This window comes from Biomphalaria glabrata, chromosome 6 (genome assembly GCF_947242115.1).
Source record: "Biomphalaria glabrata chromosome 6, xgBioGlab47.1, whole genome shotgun sequence".
Lineage (NCBI taxonomy): Eukaryota > Metazoa > Mollusca > Gastropoda > Planorbidae > Biomphalaria > Biomphalaria glabrata.
In genome coordinates, this window is record NC_074716.1 from 14,602,415 (window position 1) to 14,628,885 (window position 26,471).

General features: G+C 30.6%; 1 protein-coding gene across 3 annotated transcripts; it reads right to left on the reverse strand.

The window, feature by feature from the left end:
* Nucleotides 1-286: 286 nt before the first annotated feature.
* Nucleotides 287-26,343, reverse strand: LOC106052645 (TBC1 domain family member 15-like). 3 transcript variants are annotated; one of them, XR_008778651.1, is made up of 18 exons: nt 26,251-26,343; nt 25,833-26,011; nt 20,386-20,484; nt 19,741-19,858; nt 17,504-17,717; nt 16,974-17,085; nt 16,367-16,402; nt 14,790-14,981; nt 12,166-12,294; nt 11,266-11,369; nt 9,194-9,288; nt 8,940-9,056; nt 8,690-8,790; nt 6,582-6,681; nt 6,038-6,135; nt 5,798-5,914; nt 4,616-5,707; nt 287-4,485 (listed from the first exon to the last, which is right to left on the reverse strand). XR_008778651.1 is itself a non-coding variant. In XM_013208067.2 (17 exons), the coding sequence occupies exons 2-17, from the start codon at nt 25,848-25,850 to the stop codon at nt 5,360-5,362; spliced, it is 1,998 nt and encodes a 665-aa protein (XP_013063521.1). In that variant the 5' UTR covers nt 25,851-26,011; nt 26,251-26,343; the 3' UTR covers nt 4,493-5,359. The 3 variants fall into 3 exon arrangements, 2 of the variants coding, with proteins under 2 accessions (XP_013063521.1, XP_055889584.1); XM_013208067.2 differs by lacking the exon at nt 287-4,485 and having other exon boundaries at nt 4,493-5,707; XM_056033609.1 differs by lacking the exons at nt 287-4,485; nt 16,367-16,402 and having other exon boundaries at nt 4,493-5,707.
* Nucleotides 26,344-26,471: the final 128 nt, after the last annotated feature.

Sequence of the window (26,471 nt, forward strand, 5' to 3'; positions counted from 1 at the left end):
TGCCTAGTTTGCCTATGTCCAAGGCCGGCCCTGCATCACGGATTGAAAAGAAATATTTTTACACCATCCTGAGATCAACAACCATTTTTTTAAACTTCTTTAATTTCTTTAAAATGCGAATGATTTCAACTCCTGTAGTTCCAGTCTCTGTATAACAAAAAGAACCCAGGAAAAGATGGGGCTGTAAAAAGAACATTCTAATCTATGAGAAAGGAGTGGACAAGATAAAACAAAAATTAAAGCAAGAGAACATTTATAGGCCAGTGAATGGAGACACCAACTATGATTCAGTTCAAATATTTTAATTTCAAACATGAGACTATAAATTGCATATGGTTTGTACATACATTTTGAATAAATAAATTCATCAATAAATGAGGTTAACATTTCAGCATACACACAGTCTACTATGGAAAGTTTTTTTTTTTCTAAATTATAATGAAATCTGAAATTAATTGCTGAAACAAATAATTAGTTCGAGTCTATTCAGCCTAATTTATTATGATATTACTTAAATTCTATATTACTTTTATATGGAAGACAATTCTGTACAGACTAATTCAATAAACATCATTCCAGTATTACCTCTTGAGATGCCAGTTTGTATTACATGTACATCAAGATACTACTTACACATATAAAGTATTCCTCTTCCAAACCTTCTATTTATGCCAGGTACAAATTAAGGCAAGCGCATGATTGCCATTTGTTTGTTAAATATACTCAAAGGTCATTTAGATAACTTAAGAAAACCTTTGTTTAGTAGCTCTTATCTGAAGAATTTGACATAGATATATGAGACCGCATAGATATATGAAACCGCATAGATATATGAGACCACATAGAGATATGCTTAGTTAACATCAAATTTAAAAAATATTTCACTGACAAATTTATCTTATGAATAATTCTTTGGAACCTATTTTGTTATTAAGTTACTAAGTACCTGTATACATTTTCTTGACATGATGCCACCATTGTTTCGAAGTCAGTTAACAATGTGAATATTCCTAATTTATTATTATTGAATAAATTTGTAATTATTGTCAAAGGTCATAAATAATTTTCAGTGTAAGAATTATGAATAAGGTTTGTTCACAGTGGTTAAATTAGCAAGACCTAAGAATCAACAGAGCAAGATTGAGTTCACATTGTTCTCAGCCCACAGTAGTCACAATGCCAGGTTATAGACCAGTATAATACAACAACTGCTTTCAATCTTCAAAATAAATGGCAGAAAGCTAACAGAGAGCTACTAAACATTCCAGTCACTGTTAAAACATGAAACTTCAGTTTGGCAACTAACTGTTCTGTTGCACGGCTGGCACATCTCATAGTCTTAGTTTACACCTTGTGTTTTATGACACATTAAGTGTGTCAGGAAATAATAGTCACACTCTGTGGCCTACACTGGTCCTACACATCTTTACGTTCAGGAAAGATGTCAATCTAATTCAGTGATGCCCAAACTACAGCCTGCTGACTCGTGACTAGTGCTATTCAGCCCCTTGAAGTTTTGGCCAAAGTGCATAAGGAAACCACATAGGACCACTTCAACAGAACTTGAGAATTTCTTTGCAGTGATCTGATTCAACACACCAGTTAAAAATGTATATTGCCCTCAGGTTGTTCTAAATCAAGCTAAATATTTAGTTTGAATAACCACACTAGTTAAAAAAAAATCTTGCATTCACAACCTGAACAAATAACAAATGCATCAATATCATCAAATAGAAGGAACTTAAAATGAAAGAAAAAAAAAAGGAAAAGATAATAAAGGTCTAGACATTAGCTCCTATGTTTATGTCAAATTGAAAGTATAAACATGTACAGGGCCTTATGTAATATGCATAATAAAGCATGATCAATACACACAAAATTAACAAAACTTTTCACTTTATGACATAATAATAATATAGCGGCATGATAAATAAACATGACAGTATTTATGATGAAAAAAAGCTTTACAAGCACAAAAAACTTTTGTTAACATCAACTAATGTTGAACTCAAATAATAGAAATAGATGATTCGGTCTGTGCAAAACAATAAGTAAACACTTTATTAAAATACTTTTTAAAAAAAAAAGAACAAAATCTGAATTTTTGTGAATTCTTTTCAAAGTGATAGAACAACTAGTAGTGGAATGATACGACATGATATATTATGGTCAACAATAAAACTTTAAATCACAGAGTGAAAGAGAGAAAAACTGTACACATGCTAAGAAAGATAAATGCTGATATTTAACTAATTTCTCCAACAGGACATGTATCTGTTTTATAATATAGCTGTATAGAAGTATTTCCTCATGCCTCTCAGAAGTCCAATATAACAATGGTCATTCATTATCGATTTTATAAGTGGGACAATATACATTCCAAAGCTGCTAAGCTATGGTTGTCCAACATATCCTTTATATACTTCTGCACTTCCTATTTTAGTATTTCAATAAACCCAGTTACTCTGTCATCTACTGGCAGTTGCAACACAATCTACAGGAAAATTTTTAAAATCATCTCTGCTAGTTACCACCTAATAGTTCAACAATGTCAAACGATGACTATCAAAAAAACTACATAATAAAGGAGACTGTCGCTAAGAAAAAAAGTTCTGTTTACGGTAATGTTCCAACAAAAAAAAATAATGCATGCAGATCTTCACTTTCCCTAAGTAATGATAAACAAGTTTAATTTGTATACAACACTGACAAAATCAGACAATTTGAAAGAAACAAATTGTGTCCAGTGTTTGAAAACAGTACAGCTAAATGTCACAACCAACACAAGTGTGAAATCTAATAGCTCTTGAGATGTGACATTTATAAGCAAAGCTAAAATTAGAATCTTACTGTAATATAAGCTAGCAGTATTTAAAAAGAGCAAGGTAGTCAATGGTCTAAGATTTCCAAATAAAAGTTAAGGTACCAGTACATTGTCAGGTATAATGTAGATCTCACCAGGCTACTGTGGCATAATCTAGCAATATAAAAACAATCAGACTATATCAAAGCACTTCACAAATATTACAAGGAGAGATTCTGAACAGAAATACTATATCACCAAACATGAGTTAACTATATCACAAATAAAGTGAACAATTTCACCCTTTGATTTGACTCCTTCCCTTAAAATTCCAATAACCCTTTAATACACAAGTTTGCAGAGTTGTACATTAAAGGCTATATACTTTTAATACACAGACAGGGAAGTAGAAAAAGCAATCTTGTATTCTAAGGGTTAATGTAAGGGGCACTTCATACTTTGGTATCAGAGCTTCCATGTACAATTCATAAGTTAACAATATTCAAAAGCATTGCAAAGTTCATTAGAAAGATATATTTCACTACAAATGAATGAGAAAAGTTTTCCAAGACAAAACTCTTCCCTCTTATCAAGTCAACATACATTATTTATTTCATGTTCTTTAAAATTCTTTGTGTTAGACTAAATATTACAATGATTAAATCTAATAGTTTTTTCAAAGTATAAACAATAATGATTGAAATTGTCTTTTTTTTTTCTTTTAATATTAGAATAATGCCAATTAGGTACATTTTACAGCTATTGTAAGTATCATAAAGTCATTGCTAAAATATTTCTGTATAATTTATTGTCAGATTATAAAGTACCAGTAAAATTATTTATTAATTTAAAAAAAAAAAATTAAATGCATAAGAAAAATAGACAAAAATCTACCAAAAAAAAAAAATTATTTTCAAAACATTATACTAAAACTATCCATAACATTCAAATGTTATTACAATGAAACTAAAAACTGCTTTGAGAAAAGCATTTTCAAAAAATTACAATTGATAGTATAGACTGGTTTAGAACTAGAATGTGACTAGTACTGAACTATAGTAGTAAAAAAATAAAAACAATACACAAATACAGTTCATCCTAACTTTTACCCCAACCTTGTTATATATAAAAATTTCAGTGACTTCAAACCTTGTTTCTATCCTACTGAAGACTATGCTAATGAATAAGCACTTAATTATGTTGAATTTAAATAGTCTGATCAGTTACCCATTTAAAAATGTAGGGATATTTTACATTTTAATTGGTCAGTTAACCTCTCCTAAGCAGGAGTTACCCTACTTACTGTAATATTTAAGACATTGATTAAGTTTAGTCAACTGTGGCATAAAAACTGATTTATGAGTGGCATCCGTTAATGGACTAACAGTTTCTATGCTAAAAGTAGAATGCAAATAGGAACATAAATGACAACTAGAACACTTAAAAAATAGTTGACTGTTATTGAAATATTGACAAATCGTCTAAAAATGATTGTTGAAATATTTATTGGTGAAATCATTTCAATCAAGTTTTCAAATTTTAATACCAAACAAATCACATAAAATACTTTTGTTCATTCAATTAAAAATTAAACTATCTGTTAGTCTGCAAGACAAATTTTTGTGTTTTTCACAGAAAGAAAACCAAATTTCTCAAACATGATTATTTTTAGATTTGTGTAACTCTTGCTTTTGTTTGTTTTTTTTTATATATGATACTAAGAGTCAATGATGCACCACCATAGTTTAAGGAACCCAGTAACTAAGATCCAAAATTAATTTAAAGAATGGGGAAGGTATTAGCAATCAACACAAAATTAGAATGAAGAGCAGTTCTTAAAAAGATCTGCAGATGAAGAAAAGGGGAAAACAAAATTTGACACAATAAATAGTTGAAGTGGTATCTAGTTAGTGTACACAAAAAATGATAGAAGGATGTACTAACAACAAAGTGGTAAAAATGTTGGCACAAGTTGAAGTATGATCTAGTTTGTATATTATATAATGATTAAAGTTGTCAGTAATGACAGACAAAATAACTCAGAACAGTCACCACTACAATACATCTACCTTGACCTTTTTTTTAATTGTCAAAATTCAACACTAAAGAAATTTTGTTTTTGAAACCTACCATTTGGTTTTTAAACACATGTACCCAGAAAGCAGAATACAATTCCAAGTATATCCCCACAAACAATGACACACCTATAATCACTACAGAATGCTTAACAATCTGGCTAGTCTACCTATTACTTTAAATTCATATTGGTGTGTCAAGTAGCCTAAGTACTAATTAAAAGTTTTGACATCTGATTATAAGAAACATTAAATGATACATATAGTTTAACAGTAACAATGTCACCTCTGTAGATAAACATCAGTTTACATTTTGATCTCCATACATTTATTTATAAATTTATACAGCGGATAATTGTGAGTCGTGGATTTGAACTCAAGTCATCCATCACCAACAGTTGAGAAGAAAAATGGACCAAAATGTAATACAATAATAGAAGAGCTAATGAAGTAATTCAAGAGTTTTAACAAGCTTCAAACACTATGTTAGAATCTTGGATCCTTCATCAATGATGGAATTTTGTTTACCCCCAAGGGAATGAGAGCTTCTGGAGCCGTTGACTGAAATACTGGAACTGGATGAGATCCCACCCATGAGCTGGGGTGTGTCCACTCTGGAGGCAGAGTCCTGAGACTTGACATCTGTATTTGAGGCGGAGCCAATAAACACACTGTTCTCCATGGACTGGGATACTGGGACAGGAAGGAGTCCTAGGACCTCCTTCACAGCCTTGGGCAGCTTTTTAAACTCTTTGAGCTGCAGGAAAATGCCCTCAGCCTTGCACAGTGTGTCATCTAATGGTATTGATAGGCTGATATCATTGATGTGCTGAAATACAGCCACACAATGAGATTTAGGTATTTAGCATCAGAAATAGATCAATGTTTTAGCGAAAGAAATTTCAATTTGTTTACTTACTTTAAGGATTTCTGTAAAGCCAAACTTATTTTCCATCAGAGTAGACTTCTCAGAATCAAGGATTGCCAGGGAAATTATCAGATGAAAGTTTTGACAAGGGAGATCTGTCCAAATAACCTAAGCCAAGAAACAAAGTGATTAGTGTTAGTCATTTTCTTATTACTATCTTTGTACCTTGATGAATGGTAAAGAAAATGTATTTAGTTGTGTTCAAATATCTTTATATTTATTCAAAGTTACCTCCCATAATCTCTGGATTTCATGAAAATGAAATTCTCTTTTGAACATGATCAGAATCCAGCGGAAGCAGAAGTAAAAATTTCCAGAGTCATGGCTTTCTGTAATGAAATATTTTTTGGAATAAAGTTTAAGACTTTGTGAGAATGAAATGGAATATTGTTCAGATTTGCAAACATTATTATAAAAATGTACTTTCTGTAACAAAAGAAAAAAAAAAAAAATGACAAAAAAAAAAGTCAAAGTATTATTTTTATAGGAAGAACAAAGTCAATAATTTTAGTTTAAAATTTGTATTTTTGACTGTTTATTTCACTTTAATCAAGAAAACAATGCCTTAATATATTTTTTTTTCTTTATTTTTTTTAAAGCAGATATACTAAATTTTATAATCTAATCATGATAGTACTACAAATGAAGATTTTTTAGGCCCTATGTGCCAAGTTTATACTACTATTGTGTAAAATTGTTGCCCTTTTAAAATGATTTCATCCAAAGTCTTATTTATTTATTAGCATTTGATAGACAAACAATATTGTTCTATTACCCAAATAAGCACACAATTCTGGATCATACACTTGCATAAGCTTGTGGATTTGAGAAAGTTGAACCTTCATACCATTCTGGTCCATTTCAAAATTGTGGCACTGTGTCAAACAAAAACAAAGTTGCACAATGCAGAAACAAAGTAAGAAGATAACCCTGGTCCCTAATTTTACAGACTTTCAGTCAATGAAAACAAGACTTCAATATGTGTGTGTGAATTCTATCACCTATTCATCTAGCTGTCAATGGGTTTTTAATGTTTATTTCTTGGACTACATCAAGACCTCACCCAAAACATGTTCTAAAGTGGGATGTTACTGGATGAACTATGTGATGTTATTGGATGAACTATGTGATGTTACTGGATGAACTATGTGATGTTACTGGATGAACTATGTGATTTTATTGGATGAACTATGTGATGTTATTGGATGAACTATGTGATGTTATTGGATGAACTATGTGATGTTATTGGATGAACTATGTGATGTTACTGGATGAACTATGTGATGTTACTGGATGAACTATGTGATGTTACTGGATGAACTATGTGATGTTACTGGATGAACTATGTGATGTTACTGGATGAACTATGTGATGTTATTGGATGAACTATGTGATGTTATTGGATGAACTATGTGATGTTATTGGATGAACTATGTGGTTATTGGATGAACTATGTGATGTTATTGGATGAACTATGTGATGTTATTGGATGAACTATGTGATGTTACTGGATGAACTATGTGATGTTATTGGATGAACTATGTGATGTTATTGGATGAACTATGTGATGTTACTGGATGAACTATGTGATGTTACTGGATGAACTATGTGATGTTATTGGATGAACTATGTGATGTCTGAGTTGATGCAGTTCAAGGACATGACCTGTGCACTTAAGCCATATCTGTTTATTAAGATCAACCAGTGACTGTCTGTCTGTCACATTGTTGCAGTATGACCTTAATCTGAGTATATGTCCAGATAGTCTGTTCACCGTAGTATGATTGGAATCCTAACAGTACTAGCCCTTAGTCGCAACACCGAACTCTAACCCTGAGTACCTGATGGTCATACCCCATTGTCTTTCTTTCTAGCTCTAGATCTAATCAAGATTTTTCATATCAATCAAGTTCTCAACTAAATCAACTAAAATATCTATCAACTTTAGATTAGACTTTCTACAAGCTTAGACGTACCGTATACACACAAAGTGCTTGCAAATTTTTAGAAATTCTTAAAGTAAATGCACACCAACTCAATGTAAACAAACGGGAGGCAAACACTTGCAATGGCTAAACATGTGGTTTAATTACTATTAGTTGGTTATTTTTAGATTCTTCAATTTTGTTTGTAATCGGTAGCATGGAATAGGTACAGTGACATCATGCTATTTTGGAAATAATTGAAAAACCAGAACAGCAGTCTGATGAAGATACTAATTAATACCAAAGATTTACTTAGCCCTTTTTTTATAAAATATCCATCCATCCATCCCAGTGGCACTACAGCCCATGGAGGGCTCTGGCCTGCTTTAACACATCCTTCCATTCAGATCTTTCCTGGGCCTTTCGTCTCCACGCCCTAACCCCAAGCTGCTTCAGATCTGCTTCCACGTCATCTATCCATCGCATTCGGGGTCTGCCTTTGGGTCGCCTGCCTTTTGGTTTTTGCCTGTATACGATTTTCGCCCCTCTGTTGTCTGACATTCTTTCAAGGTGACCTGCCCAACGTAGTCTGTTCTTTTTTATTTCGTTCACTATTGGTGGGTCTTCATATAATTGATATAACTCATGGTTAGTGCGTGTCTTCCACCCTGTTTCATCTTGTATGGCACCATAGATTTCCTAAGAATTTTTCTTTCCCAATTTGATAAAATATATTTAATCTATTTTTATTTTCCTCAATGTTTCAATAGGATAGTTAGGCTAAATAGAAAATCATGTACCAGAGTAGAAAAAAATATATGACAAAGTGAGTCAGAAAAAGAATAACTAAATTTAACGTTTTGGATTATGTTTCATTATTTTAAATATTTTTACCACTGAAGAAAAATGTATTAATAAAATCCTATGCAACAGACAAATCAGAGAATAAGACACTGACCACTCTTTCCATAGCACCAGCAAAACACCAAAAAGCATCCACTTCATTTTCCATGACAACCAAAATGGGCGCAAGAATGTCACTCATACCTTGAACATAGCCTTTGAACAAAAGAAACAATAAGGAAATAGTTTCATGAGAACTGATGACTAAGTTCAGAGGTTGAAATGGTTGAATTTGTAAACATTTGGTATGAATATTTGAATGACATTGTGATCTCTACCAAGTTGAGACATCAACATCTCCTCACCTAAGTCAAAGTTGTACATACAGTATGTCATGAGTATGTCATACAAGACCTGGAGGTTGGGGTTCTTGTCACCACTGAAAAATTTGTGGGTTCTGTCAGTACGCATCACATCTTTGTCTGTAGATTTAAAAAATCATTAGGTTTAACATAGTTACACTTTTTAAAAAAAAATTAGGTTTAACATAGTTACACTTTACTTTTAGCTAAAGCATATTGCACAAATAATTGATACAGATAATACAGACAAACAGTACCAATCAATCCCCTTCTCTCTTTTAACAAAGTAAACCTCCTCTCTTGTTCTGAACTGATCGTTTTCCACTGGAGCTTCATGCGGAAATAATCATCTCTTTAAAAAAAAAAAAACAAGAACACATAAGACATCTGATTTCTAATTTACTTAAAAAAAAATATCTATACCTTTTCAGACCTGCCTACCAAAAAAAGTCCAAATGCGTAACACGTACGGTCAAAATGCGTATTTTGGCACCAGAATGCGTAACACTTACGTGATCCTCTATTTTGTCATATATATATATATATATATATATATATATATATATATATATATATATATATAATATTAGATGTCATGATTAGATCTACAATCTAAATCTAGATCAATAGAGATGATATCTAGACTAGATCTGGATCTATGTCTATATAATGAATATAATCTACTCTAGATCTGGGCTCAAAAGTGTTACCGATGCCGTGGATCCGCTAGATCCAAACTTTCGTAGGCCTACCTTCATACTTGATCTATTCTATACTAAGACTAAGAATCTAGTCTAGATCTAGACTAGATGGTAGTAGATGTTATCGATCTAGATCTAGTCAATCTAAATTCTAAATCATACTATAACTAGTTTGTAGGGTAATGTACTAATATTAATGTAGAGAATCATAACGTAATGACGGTAATGACTAGCTAGACTCGAGCTAGATCTATTCCTGTATAACAAGTTATCTAGATTCTAGATCTAGAATCTAGATCTAGACTAAATATCTACAATGTCACTCAATGTGTTTTTAATCGATAGCTCTTCGATTTTTTTTCTATACAAATGAATACGAGAATCAGGAATGCACCAACATAATTAATTTCTACTCATGAACTTACACAAAAACAAAAGTCACGTTGGTGAATCAGCTAACTGATGGTACCAACCTGGTACCAACCCGCCACTCCCTCACTCTCGCGTTCTTCATTTCTAGACATCTAATTGCTATTAAGTACCAATCAACGTATAGATCTGGGCACATTGTGTTCACCCCACCTTTTCTGTTTCGCCCCTCTCCCCACAGGTGGGCTTAGCGTGACCTCCGTGTGACCTCCGTGACCGCTTGTAAGCTAGTCTAGAGAGGAGAACAAAAAAGCATACGAAATGCGTAACGCGACGGGTTAAATGCGTATTTGCGTACTGGCGGTCATTTTTGGGAGATTTTGCGTAACGAATACGCATTTTGCGTAACGGTAGGCAGGTCTGCTTTTTAAGCAGCCATTTTTAAACTACAAAGCTGCTAAACATTGTTCTTCCTGTCAGCTCTAAAAATGTCACATTTTTTTCCCTTTTTTTGTGTTTACATTCATCTTATGATTTTTTTCAATGTCTAATTCTAGACCTGGTCTATGAGATGCTATAATACATAAAATTTCTAATTTTTTAGTTGTTCTTTTAAAATAATAGAATTAGATCTAGATTTAGTGCTAATGAGAATATTTTAAATATTAGATCTATATTGAGTGATGAAATGGGCAATGTATCAATGTCCATAGATCTAATAAAGTCTAGATCTAGAATATAATTTTTCTCCTTTTTTTTTTTTATTGTGTCCTTGTATAAAAGAATGATCAATTTACTAAAAAAAATATTTTTAATCTAGTGATCCAATATTAACAAAACTATATTTATATGTATTTGGAAATGAAAATGGATGGGCTATTCCATTAATTCAACATTTTTGTCATAGCTTTAAAAGTAATTCTTACAGAGGTTACCAAATAAACTTCTTCATTGATTAAATTATGCTAATTGGGTCATGGTCACCTAAATTAATTTCAGGAGATCAATATATCATTAATAGGATTCCTTGTCCAATCATCATTCAAAATATATATTAAGTTATATGGCCATCAACCTTCATTTATGGCAGTTTTGGACTAAGTTCTAACAAGCATATAAAGAACTAAAAATCCCCAGATGCAATAGAAAGTTTGTTAAGACACTTTGTGAATTAAGAAGAAAGATGTTTATAGCATGTTGCAGCATAACAAAACTGAAAGGGCCAGGTGGGCACTAAACAATTCAAAATTTGTCCTTACACTTTTCTTTTTCTCTGTTCTTGTCGTTTCTTAGTAGTGCTATCCCAGTCATAGAAGCCAAGAAGAAATTTCCAAACTTCTGATCTAATTGCTGGATCAACACCCTGGAAAAACAATGAAATGAGAGCTTAATGGTAGTATAATGCCTTACTGGAATAATGAGAACTTGATTTCTCAAGATCTATTTAAGTTTATTTTGCTTGAGATCTCAATTCTTTTTAGGGCAGACATATATTTATATTTTCTCAAATTGTTTCTCAATCAAACTGATAAGAGCACAAAACTTTTCGAGAGTTTACATTTGAAAAAAAAATCATTCTTCAAGAAGCTACATTTTAACAGATTTACAACATAAAAACATATTTCAAGGCCTTATTATTATCTCTATAAAGAAGCTGACAAATTGATTATGGGAATTTGTGTGATTTATTCTGTTATAGTGACTAGTGTGATGTAATGAAGTAGGTCCTTTGCAAAATGACATTATAAAAATACATCAGATAAGTAAGTTAAGAACTTTGCTTTGAAAATTTCAATTAGACTTTTAGACTGTTAGTAGACTTTAGCTGTTAAAAAGCTTGTTCCACACAAACATGATGGTACAGAGTTCTAAACCTACCCGATATCACCCCCTTGTCTTTCTTTAGGAGGTTTAGGGCATACTATTTATTTCAGAAAGAATATGATGCCTAAATTATCTGAGCATGAATTAAGTATAGATCAATAATATAAATTCTACTGAGCACTATGTCATTGTTTTAATGAGGGAAAATCTTAGATTTCAGGAAAAAAAAATCCATCTGGTTTTGACATTTCTTTGACAAATTATGGTTCCCGTATAAACTATGCTTCTAATGGGAGGTTTGATAGATATTGAAGATTTAACTAAACAGAACTTACACCTCTAAATATAATTTCCTTGACCTCTTCAACTTGACTAATGGTACCATCACTATCAAAGAATGAATTCCACTTTGCAAGCTCCAAATGTTCTGATCTCTTGACAACTGGTCGAGGAGGGAGTTTTGTCTGGGGAACAGAAAGTTGTGTATTAGTAATGTCAATGTTTGTTATAATTATTTAATAGCAACAACTTTAAAGCCATCATTAACATTTTTAAAAAATTACATTAATACAATACAATTGCTAATGCCCATAAGTTTCAGACATCATTCTCTTCTTTATAATATTATAGATAACTCATTGTTAATGTTTACTTACAAACTCAATTTAACTGCAGACAGGATAACAAAAAAAACGAGTATGAAACATCTAAAGATGATATACTGACTCCCATGTCTATGTTGAAAAAATTTGGTAGTTATTGTTTATTTTGACTTTCAATAAAATGTTTTGTATCATTATGTAACCCAACCAAACAGTTCTTGATCCATTCTAGAGCCCTTTTAGGCTACTTGGGCCCACCAGTTGTCATCCTAAAGAAAAAAATACATCTTCACACTTAACTTCTTTAAAACTCATAGTTGTAGCCCTAAAAGATGAAATACCTTACTTTTCCGTAGTGAATAGAAATACAATACACAATCACATTTACTTCTTCCATTGTAAATCTATATAATAAATCAAACTATACTCTATTGCTGCCTCTTCTTATCATTGAAACATCTTTGCCCTGTCAGTTAAGTTGCAAAAGGATGAAAAACCATTGCTGTGCCTCCTCCATAACCACCCCTTATGCATAAACACTAAAGCAATCACATCTCAAGCTTACACTGTCTGACAATTTTTAGGCTTATTAAATCTACATTTAGTTTGAGTTTTACAATGCCATTCACAATACATTATACCTTAGCGAACTGATTACTCCATATGTCCCCCAGAGAGCCCTGCGCTCAATAGACTCAACGCTTTTAGTAGTGCCACGTTTCTCCCTCAAAAGCTACGGTCTGCGTGCTTTTTCAGTTCACGGATAAAAGGTTTGGAACTCACTCCCCATTGATCTCAGACAGACAACATGCTACACCACTTTTAAGAAGAACATTAAGACCTATCTGTTTAAAACTTTTTTAGATTAACTGTCATTTTAGCTCTCGTGATTTTGTTTGTAATGTTGTTACAGCGCCTTGAGCCTACATTTTGTTTGTTAACAGCGCTTTATAAATAAAATTATTATTATTATTATTACATTCACATAAATGTGTATTTACAAAGCTAAATGCTAGATCTATGTGTTTTCAAAGAATGGAAATTCAAAGAGCTTTTTATAAAGAGTTTTGCTCTTATAATTAAAACAAGAACAATATTTAAAAAAATACTTTAAAAAAAAAACAACAACAAAGCTTATATTAAGTGTAATAGTATCAATTAGTTTGGATCAGTCATGTAATTAAATTTGTAATAGATCTACACTAACAATGATAAATCTGTGTGATTAGAAATATTTTTACCAATTGTTGTTTAGCGCAATTTCATGCTTTTATCTTTCTCAATGCGCTATGATGCTATCTTCAACTGTCAGGACCAGTTTGGATGAAGGGGGAGCAGAAGGGTTTTCCGGGTGAATGTTACCATGATCGTTTTTTTTTAAAGTTGTATGACTTGAATTCTAATACCAGTGCTCAAGCCTCCTCAAGGGGACTAATTCAGCTAATACCACCACATCTGTCAAGTACAATTTCTTTTCCTTGTTTGATACCAAACAAAATAATTAATTACAATTGGTTATCTAATAATTTTAAAATTTAAACTTGATCTGAGATTGGGTGTGGAAGAAATAACCTGTACAAAAATTTTAACGAGACAGACAAATGAGTTAATATAAGCTTTGTAAAAAAAAAGGAAGAGAAATCATTAAAAAGTTGTATTCCATACTTTAAAACTTGGAAAGAAACAATGATTTGAAAAAGTTGGCCAATAAGGGCAGACCATTGTGTGTCATTGACTATGACAAGTGCTTAGTTATCCCATATAAATGGTAGGGAAAACATTGTGTGAAAGCATGCCTTGACCACTGCTACCTATACATCAAAACTGTTCCATAAAACAGTAGATAGTAATTAATTAAGTGATTGCGAAATGTTTTTATATCTATGTTGTATTGTCCACTTAAACAGAGACTAATACAACATTAGTCTCTAGCTCAGAGAAATAGGAATAGAAATACTGTCAGTATATGTATTAACAATTAACACTACCAGACCAGTGGACTGCTTTTTCAGTAATTTCCAAAATAGCCACTATGCCAGTGGACTGTTTTTTCTGCACTTGCCTAATTCCTTTAAAAAAATGAGAATCTAAAAATAACCAATCAATCATAATAAAACTATATGTTTAGCTTTGCAAATGGCTGTGCCCGTGTGTTTACATTGAATTGGTGTGGTTTTACAAGAGAATTTTCACAAAATTTGCAATAAACATGAATCAGCCATGTAAATGTCTAGGCTTTATGTCAAAAAAAAAAGATTTTCATTAGATCTGTAGCTTCAAAGATAGTAAGTAAAGAGATATAGGGGACAGTTTGTTTCATGGGCTCAGGGCTGGTAGGGTTAAGGCATTCAACTTACTTTGGTAACCATTTCAAATCCTGGCTCATCCAAGTTGGAAATCTCCATTCCTGGAATGTCTTCATGCAAGAATTCTGCCATTTCAGACTGTGGCCTGGTCAGATTTTCTGGAGCCATGAAATTGTCTCTCAAGAAGTTTGTCACTTTGGAAAAACCACCCATTGTGGCTGTGTAGGGATCTTTCATGAATTTCTAATCAATACAAAACCAAATTATATGTCAAATAATTGCAACCTTTATTATCTTTGCATTATCCATAAAATACATTTTTAAGAGAGCATACACAACTTGGATAATGAAACAGGACCACCATATTAAAAATTTATTCAGATCTGATGGTAATAAAGACAAACTGTGACATGCAGATAAGATAAAATATATTAACATTTTGGAGTTAGTTTTATATAGAAGTTCTAAATTAAGATTTTTTTCTCTCATTAATTCGTTAGGCCAATTATTTTTAAATGTAAAATAAAATAATAAAAAATATACTAACATATGTGACTAAAAGCATTAGATTTATAAGCTGTTCTCTATTTGAAGTTAAACATTAATAACTTTTTAAAAGGGTAGAAAACTTTTTTTGTATCATGTTTAACTTTTTCAAAATTAAATAGAATTTGGAAATATGAAAAACTTTCAATTTTTTTGTTGCATTCAAATTTTTTAAAATATTTAAAATTAAAAAATATATATAATTAACCTTTATAAAGCTTAAAAAAAATAAAGAACCAAACAAAACAAAGGAAAACTTCAAAAATGGGCCTTAACAATATTAAAACATCTACTCAGATACAACAGTCTTGTCATTTAGAAACAGGACACATATGTACCCACTGTCTGTACATATTTTAACAAAATGTAGTTGTCCATAAAAAAGAACTATAGCTCTGGAACATTCCAAAGTGTGAAATCATTGGTTGACTGGGCTAAAATTAATTTCATCAGCTTAGCTATCACTCAGTATCACAGAATGTGTGCTTGGCCAGCTGAACTCAACTAACTAGTTGATAAATACACACTGCATATTAAAAGCTCCAATACACAGAGAATAAGCTGTGTTGTTAATTTTAAATGTAATCAAAGTAATTGTTGCTACAAGCGATTCAATAAATTCTATGGGTGAATGAAGAGATGCACAATAACTAATTTTGTATTTTAAAAAAAGCTGAATTGTTAATGCTATAATATAAACAACATATAAACATTATCCCTAACAAGTAAATAAGAATATGGATATGCATGTCTTTCTATTACATTTACACTTACTATACTTTGTCCTACAGATGAATTATAATTTTTCTTTTTAAATATGTTTAACAGATAAACTACAATTTTACAAAAGGATAACTTGGTAATGATAAGAAGACAAATGCTAGCTTTATTGTAACATATATCTTACAAATAATTTACAATTTTGCTATATGTAATATTTACTAAACGTAAATTAGAACACACAACTAAACAGTTCTTCCTAAAATAGGTTTATGTTTTTTAAAATACAATACATGTCCTACAATTAAACAGAATTTTTACAGTACAAAAAAAAAAAAAGTAATTTCATAAAATGGCCTTGCCTTTGGAAAGCCCTTGTGGGGTTCACTGACAAATTTCTGAGAAGAAAAGTTTGAGTAAGTAAAGCCTTTCCCATTTATTAAATACTACATGATATTATGTTGTTGTTGTTTTTAATAACCAAATATTTAAATAAATATGGATCAGGACCTGCTTTTGACTTCTCAAGAGGTATTCCTGAAGAGAAATCTAGCAAATATTCTCAATGAAACCATACTCTGGCTTTGAAAGTTGCAACCATATTCTGGTTTTGTAAGGACCACTCAACTGAATGTTATCACCATTACCATGGTTTGATTATATCAAATGTAGGACCAAATACACAATTTCTTTAAGTCTAAAAATTAAAATTAATTCTTTTGAAAAGAAAAATAATGTCAGTAATGTCTGAACAAAAAGATTTTAAAAATTTGAAAAAAAAAAATAAAAACTTAATCCCCCAAAAAAAAAAAAAAAGACTTCCTATGACATCAGTATTTGGCTAGAGATACAACATAGGGTGAGAAACACATTCCAAAACAGCCATCTACAACTATAAAATGAAATTATATATATATATTTATTTATATATATATAAATGAGTATTACAAGCTAAAAATTTTTTATTACCTGAACATATGCACTAGAGGAATCAGAGAAGATGGATAGTTCATTGAAAGATTTAGACAACATCTCTGGGTCATGATCATGTACTATAAACAGTCTCTGGTCATTTGGTGACCTGCATTATACATAAAAGAATGAAATGTCATTATATAGTAACAACACTAATGTCTTCAGCAAATATGGCATATGTGTAGACTGAGAATCCAACTTGAGATTATTAGAAGTACAACTAACATTTAAAACTTTCTCTCAAAACAAATAAAAGATAAAGAGAATCAAAACCTTTGGGGCAGACAAATGAAATTTACTTATATCTGTGGCCACTGATTGCAAAAGTCAACTGCCTTTACTCTTTCCAAAAAAAAAAAAAAATTGTACGTACTTGGCAAATTCAAGGATTCACTAAAATTCTAAATAAAAAATCTCCAGTCTCCACTTACAATGAGAGAAACACTGCCTAGAATGTCCTATGTTAGTTTACAGTGAAACAAATACAAATATGTAATCAATCATTTCCATGCTAATAAACATACCTTCGAATGTGAATAAAAGTCTCCAGTTCTTTAAGTAAGGCCTTACTCCCTCCATTATGAAAGTGCAGAGCCGGGAATGTAGTACCATCTTTAAGTATGAAGATGATATAAGCCCAGCTATGATTTGGAGCATTGCGCTTAAAGCTTTTCAAATCAAGCACATCAAAGCTAATATTATATTTCCTTCTGGCATCCATCTTTGCATTCATGGAAACTGAAAGAAAAAAAAGTAGATTTAGAGATTTTATTAATTACAATGGTGGTTATTTTTTAGCATCTCAAAAGATCAGTTAAAAATAACCAATTTAAAGAAACACCAATTATAAATAAGAATGTCTCATACACTGGGTCTTAGGAAGCCAAGGAGGCCAAGCTACATCCAAAAAAAAATATAACTATGCAAATTAAGCTGAACAATATTGACTACCTCTTTGTGATAGCAAATGTTATTGTTTTGCCTGGCCTGTAACATTATTGTAACCCTGTTATGAACATAAAGATAACAGAGTCAAAAACCATGTCTGCATAGTATGGCTTTAATACACTGAATGACTACACAGCACACATTTCGTGAACACATTCTTACGGACGAGTTACAAGCACATGTAAACATAAGAATGACAACCGATACAGAATATAATTTTCAAACAAACCCAGTAACCCAATTGATGAAATGTCAAAAGAAGGTGATAATTAACTGTGAGGGGTGGGGGAATAATGAAAGCCTTATAGTCCTATATATTGGGTTGATCTTGAAGAATAAAGTGAGCATTTACACAGACAAGAAAGTGTTATGGTCTACTAGCCTATTAATACACTTCTACAAAATGTAAACTTAACTTAAAACAGAACATATCTTAAAATTTCTAAATAGATTGAACACCCACACATCTACACATTACAGACACTGTTCCCACCCTAATGAAACTGCAAAGCATCACATCTTTGAATGTAACAAATTATCATACCTTAGACAGACTCAACAATTAGATCTCAATTTTCTTTTTTTTTTTGAAATTTAGAAAATTTGGTCAGAGTAACTAACAGAGTAACTAAAAATTCTAAATACTTAGGCAAAAAAAAATGAAACTTAAGCACAGAATCACAATTTTGATAAAATAACACAAGTCCTGGGTTTTATTAAAAGCAATTTTAACACATTTTTTATAAACATAAACTAAAATGCACCTTAGATCAATAAAAGAAAACAAATCCTCTATTTGGAATCCTTCAATTAAGAAAACATACAAAGAGAGAGAAGATTTATTAATCAGAGATATACAGATTTACACTTAACAAGAATAAAACCATGAAACTAAGCTGAACTGGACAAGTGTAGTCAAACTGAATTTACATTTCTTTGGACCAATAAAATCTCATCAACAAAATTTATAGACAATTTAAAATAAAAAGATAAAAAAGTAATTTAATAATAATACAGAAAAAATAAACCATAACTTACGATGATATAAAAAATAAAAATAAAATTCTGCCAGACAAAACTGAAACAAATTCATATAAATAATTTTTTTTCAAGTGCCATTTCAGTATTGAATGAATTGCCTGAATCAGTTTGGAAACCAAAGACTTAATTGTGTTTTAATATTTTACGATTTTTTCCAATCAGACCTTCTGTAAACACTACTCAACACAACATATCTAACTCAAGAACTTGACAACATGAGTTTCAAAATAATCTGGTAGTTTAATAACAAACAAATAACAGCCAATACTACATAATTGGCAACATGATATGATGGCTACAAATGCTTTACTGTACACCATCGTACTTCTGTACTAAACACTATTGGTCTCTCTCTACATCATCGTACTGCTGTACTAAACACTATTGGTCTCTCTCTACATCATCGTACTGCTGTACTAAACTCTATTGGTTTCTCTCTAGATCATCGTACTGCTGTATTTTATATTTACATTTCACCAGATCAGCAGTTCTCAAACTTTTTAATCGCAAGTAGTTCATACCAGTATTTTCCCTTGTCCATCGACACAACAAGCTGACCTGTATTATTGGCCTGTGTCACATGGGTCAGCTGATCCCACACAGTTAACGTTAACCCTATTACCTCGCTTATACTGTTACAACAATATCAAAACCAGCAGCAAGATGCACACAAGAAAGATTGAAGGACATTTGTAAATTAGAAGATATCAAAACACCATAAAAATTCAATGACAATAGATTAGAATAAAAACTTTGGCTATTATAGACTTACCACATTCAGAATCTCTGTCATTTCTAAATCCAACTGAACCAATCACATCCCATTCATCATTTTGAATATCATGGCTCAGGCATTCCTCAGCCTTCCACTCAATGAAATTACCCTCAGGCTGTAAAATGAAATTGTAAAATGTTCAACAGATAATCTACAAAAATGTTCAACAGATCTACACTCATACAGAACAAATTTTAAAAGACACAAAATGCCAAATTTGTATCAATATCATTTCATTTTTACTGGATGGTGGAATTTTCGAAAAGCAATTAAAAAGAAAAAAAGTACAAATTCAAATTAGAAAAATTCAAATTAGACTTTATTTCTATAAACTAGTGTGTAAACTAATTTTTGTTATTAATACTTTTTTATCAACTTTCCATCATTTCTCTTAAATCAAGCATGGCTGACAGAAGGAAAAATAAAAACAAAACAAAAAAAAACAAAAAAAAAATAACTAACGTATAACGCTTCTTTCTTAAAATTTAATTTCAGAATCCAGTTAAATACATTCTAGCCATAAAGTAATTTTCAAGCCATATGAACAAAAATTTTTGTGCATCAATTCTTTGATAAGATGCCTCATTACTAGTTTTGTTATTACTTTTAGCTATTTTGTTTCAATTGTATTTATAGCTTTACCTTTTTCATCAAATAAACTCTTCCAGCGATGTGGGCATCCTTATCTTTTGTGTCTTGAACATTGATGTGGATATATACACTATCTTTGGCAAAAAGAACCTAGACGATGATGGAGGGGAGGAAATACACACAATGTTAAAATCATCAGATGAAAAATACAATTTAGTGTTAACCAAATCTTCCTTCTAAAGTCTACTAAATGCATTGGAAATTTTGCGTTGTATTATCTAGTGTCTACAATATAAATACCTGGCCCTAACCTCTCACACACTGCTCACTAATTCTTCCTCTCCCGCCCTCCCTCCCTTTATATATATATATTTATTTATTTATTTATATATTAATATTTATATATTTATCAATTTTATCTCTACTGAAGAACAAAACTTTTTAACAAATTGGGTAAACCCATTTTGATTCTAGCTATGACAATGTCCGCTAAACCTCATTTTCAAAGTTATATTCATGTGAAAATTTTTATAGTGTTGAGGGAACATCTTGCTATGTTTGATATAGATCTAAATCTAATGCATTAGATCAGTGTTTCCCAAACTTTTTCCTCAATAGAACACTTCGCACACTTTGAGTATTTAGCGGAACACTTTGCTTATATTTTTAGAGAGATTAATTCACATGGTGGCCTACTAGTTACATATTCCAGTAGTTCGTGGAACACCTCTTTAGGCCTCATGGAACATAAGGGTTCTGCAGAACAGTTTGGGAAACACTGCATTAGATCACTAATACACAAAACTAAAGGAGTAGTCCTTAGAAAAACAAGATGAGATTCTGCTACAACGCTCTTGTGCAGGCTCCATTGGCTTCCAGTGAAAGCGAGAATCGATTACAAGGTGGCCACACATTGTTATCAGTGTATATATGACAATGAGATGCCCTTTTACCTTAGCGAACTGATTACTCCAGATGTCCCCCAGAGAGCCCTGCGCTCAATGGACTCAACGCTTTTAGTGGTGCCATGTTTCTCCCTCAAAAGCTACGGTCTGCAGGATTTTTCAGTGCATTGACCAAAGGCTTGGAACTCACTCCCCATTGATCTCAGACAGACAACATGCTACACCACTTTCAAGAAGAACATTAAGACCTATATCTGTTTAAAACCTTTTTAGATTAGTTTTGCCATTTTAGCTGTCGTGTTTGTGTTTGTAATGTTATTACAGCGCCTTGAGCCTACATTTTGTTTGTTAACAGCGCTTTATAAATAAAATTATTATTATTATTATTATCATAGATCATGAATTTAATCTAGATCTCTAGATTTAGTGCTAGACTGCCTAGTGCCAGAGTCTAGTAAATGGCTGCCTGGTTATGTGTGCTCTGTGCTGTAGTCTCAATGTTCCCAGGTTCAAATCATCAATCCTGCCTGCTGGCACTGCCATACTCTGTCGGCATGCAGGAGGTTTTGTTTTGGCTAGGAAGGATGTAGACTTTAGATTCTAGATAGTATTTAAATATTATCTTCAGAATATGAAGGCAGTGTGAGTGAACATATAAAACTAAAAGCATTTTACAAACAAAAAAAAATACACAAACGAAACATCTTTTAACTCTTTCAGTGCAGCATTACTATCGGCGAGTAACTTGGTTCATAATATTTGTTTCAATAACTTTTTTATGTTAAACTTTTAAATTTCTCACTTTTATTTTTATTTTCCGGATGTGGGAGTGATAGTTCTTTGTTTTGGTAGTAAATTTGATGCAGTACCAAAACGTTTAAAAAAAACAAACCATTATGTTAATGGTTCCTCTTTTTTAGTTTAGTTTGAATCTATATAAATTATAATATTATAATTAGACTCTATTATCAATAAAGTATATTATTTTAATTTTATACTCTACTAGCCTGACATTACCTGCGGCCTGCGGGTCTAAGTTTGTGTTTACTAATGTAGTGGATTGGATTTAGATGTGTATGTTAAACTTAGCTAATGATCCTTTCAAGTTTTTTCTCTTTCCCTATGGGTTTACCTGAAGCCAATACATTCATATCTATTAAAAACGAAAAGAGCAATAGCTTTGTTAAATGAATGGGATTATGAAGTGAACAATTAAACGAAATAATTTTTAGTACGCGATTCATGAATGAATATAGATCTAGGCCTATCTCAACTCGGCTTCGCAGCTTTCATAAACGAATGTAGTCTCTTAAAAATGCTTTAGAAAACCAAATTTGAATGTTTATTTGATCAAAATATGAAATGAATGGACTATAATTAGTATGTTCATGTGTTAAAGTATAAAACTATCTGTGCGAAGAGAAGTTTTATCATCTTAGAGTTGAATTAGAGTTTTAGATCTAGGGATGGGATTATAAAGTAAACAATTAAACGAATTAATTTTTATTACGCGATTCATAATGAAAGAATGTTCGCCAGGAAATCTGTAGTCACAGATATCAGGAACTAATTTATGTAAAAAATGCTTTTGAAACACAAATTGAAGGTTAATTTTATTATATAATGAAATCAATGGATCTTCTTTTGTATTTTCATGTGTCAAAGTAAAAAAAAATATCTGCCCAAAGTGTATTTCTTAAAATTAGACCTAGGTCTAAATCCTTTTGATTTTTTCTCATGTCAACATTGTTAACCATGGCCTAGATCCATAAATACTATAGCTTTAATAGAGTCGGACAACTTTTTTTTTTTTTTTTTTTGAGGGTCTTAAGTTTGTTTTAGGGCTACAATACATACACTACGGTCTAAGTTGGTACCCTAGGAACATTCCTGCCAAGTTTTATCAAGATTGGTCAAGCGGTTTTGATGTCTATAAGTCACATACATACACCTCACATTCTACTGTAACAAGATCTATGACTAGATCTATTTGATAATCTATCATAAAGATTAAAGTATATGTCTAGTCTATATCTATAATGTCTATATGTACCGGGTATAGACACTGTCACCAGTGTCTAGTGTAGTACTAGTGATAGTGTGACAAGCACTATTACTACTATTAGTATATATTATATATATATATATATATATATATATATATATATATATATATATATATATATATATATATATACTATTATATACTTATATAGCATAGTTAATAGAATTAGAATCTTAGATATCTAGATTCTAGATGAACTCCCCCTCCCCAAGTCCAAGAGAAGTACAGATCAACAAGAAATAGAAATTACTTCTAGACTAGAGATTCTAGAATAATTATATTCAGTATAAATTATAGATTTAATTTAAGATTGATTATGATTGATAATTGATTATGATCATATTAAGTAATTAACTTTAACTAGTTTAAGTTTTAACTTAGTTTAAACTTATTAGGTACTTCGATAAACTGACCTAGATCCATTTTTTTTTCCTCCCAAAAAATGGCTGAAAAGTGTGTCAGCACATTTTACCCTTTTTTTTGGGGTGGTCATTTCCATCAAAATTTTAGCATATTGTATTTGATTTGAGGACTAATTATGATTACTTTTTGTAAACATAAGATATCAGAGATAATTTTTATTTGCTTTTGAAGCCAATCTGTTAAATTTTTCTTAACAAAAGTTTATGTGAAAGTTGACATTTTTACAACTTTTTTCCTATAAAAGTTACAACAATGCTGTTTGCTACAATAATTTATCATATTATGAAATGTGTATATTTCAAATTTCATTAAATTCTCTTGGCGCACTTTAAAGATATTTGATATTAAAATTAACAAAGACAAAGAAGGGTAAAATTTTCTTTTTTAAATAAAATAAAAGTGTTTATGGTTACAACAATCTCACTAATTCTATTGAATTTAGCATGTTAATATATATATATGTGCTAAGTTTGAACTTTGTAGCTTGGCGCACTCTTTAGATATTAATTTTCAAAGTTGATGGTAAAAATCTATTTTTAGTAACAACCAACACTGTGATTTACTGGAAATGGTCAATTTCTGTCTATCACGAGCTATTTTTAGAAGCACACATAGGAATTTTTCATTTAGATTAACTTTTATAGTGTTTGAATGCTAGATTATGGAGAGGGAATGTGTCTTTATTATAATGAATTTGTAATCTGCAAATTTTAAAGTAAAAGTTTAATTACTTTTAAAAATAATATTAAATATTTTTTTTTCATATTTTTAGCTCAGCGAACTAATAATTTTTTTTTTTTTCTGTGTGTTGTTTTTTTCTATTAATATACATGTAAATTAATAGTTAATAAATGAGTACATTATATTTTTAAAATGATGAGCTATTATTGCACAAAAATTCAACTAAAAAATCTTTTAATAACTTCTAAAAAAATCGCAAGGTTTCTTTTTTATTTTATTGTCCGAAGCAAGAAATTTTTCATTTACAATCTAATTTTTAAAGCATTTAAATTAAGGCATTTTAAAATGATTAATTGCCAGTGCTCTACAAAAAGGTTAAAACTGTTTTTTTATGAAGTTTATGAAACTTATAGTCATTAAATTTTAGGAAATATTTTTCTGCGCAGTGCTATTTTCATTTATAATTTATAAGAATTATCTATCTGATGCATATAAATAGCTATTTAAATACAGTAGAATTATAATTAAACAAAATAAAACACAATACAGATCTCTGATTTGTTTTATTTGTGATTTTTGGGCTCATATGATGACAAAATCACATATATTTTTATTTTTTGTCGAAGGCTTTTTTATATATTAATTAACTTTTTTCAAAGATTTTATTGCTTGGTCTTATTTTTTAAATTTATTTTAACAGAATACTGGTTAATGTAAAAGAGTGTGAAGTTTCAACCCCATATCTTTAAGACTTTTTATAATACAGTTAAATTAAGTTCAACTGTCAGTTGTTTCGGTCACAGATTTTTTTTTTTATTTACAAAGGCTAAAGAAGGCTCATTTTTGGCCACTAAAAATTTAATAACTTCCCTCACAATTAACTCAGCAATATAAAATTGGTATCATTGGAAAGCATTTCTCAAGCTCTATCTAGCTAAATAGGTTCCATTGCATTGTGATCATTTTGAAATTTTTATCGAAGTACCTAAACTTATCAATAGACAATACAATTGTAACAGAGTTACAATATCATACGAAATGAGACATAGTCACATATGACTATCTGTCATCATCATGAATTATGATTATTTTTTTATCCGTAAATTATATAAATATTTATATATAGTCAATATAGATCTATATATATATATATATATATATATATATATAATATATATATATATATATATATATATATATATATATATATAATCTAGTCTAAGTCTAAGTTAACTAAGTATAGATGAAGATAATACTAATACTAATAGTAGTAATACTCAACTAATAGTAATAGTAATTACTAATATAATAGTAAATAAATGATTTTATGATATAATATACATCTAATTATAATTTATATTTATAATAATAATATTAATATTTAATATTAATTATTAGAGTCTATATAATTACTATATATGTACCTCATTTTGTGAAGCCATGATGACATCTAATGATCTAAATCTATCCCTAGTTAAAAGTAGTTTACACCTTTAAATGAATGAGTCAGTACTGTTAAAGAATTATCATCATCATATCATATTGAATGTTCAGTCTAATGCTCTATGTTATGATTGTTTAGTTGAATTCTGTTTCCGGTTTCCTTACGGGATAAAAAAAAATATATAGGCATTTATCATCGGATATTATTAGAAACTTATGACAATCACAGTCACTCACAGTGCTTATAATCTAGCCTTCAAGACAAGGTCTAGAAACATTTTTTAAAAATAATTATAAAAATAACTTTGTAAAGAAAGCCAATAAAAATTAACAAAAATCTTTACTAAAATGTAACGAAAAAAATTATAAATCTAATATAGATCTTGAGCCTAGATTTACGTTGTTAGATTGTAATCTAAAAGGTCTAGACTAGACCACAGCCAACACAAAGTTTACTATTTATTTGCCGTCATACCTCGGTCAGTGTTTTTAATGTCATTGTTTATAATCAGTGTTCTCGTGATCAATGACGTATTGCACAGTCGAAAAGAGGAAGCACTTAGATCTCATCTACTAGACTATTTATTGATGTGTTTATTCTTGGATTTTGTCAACACGTC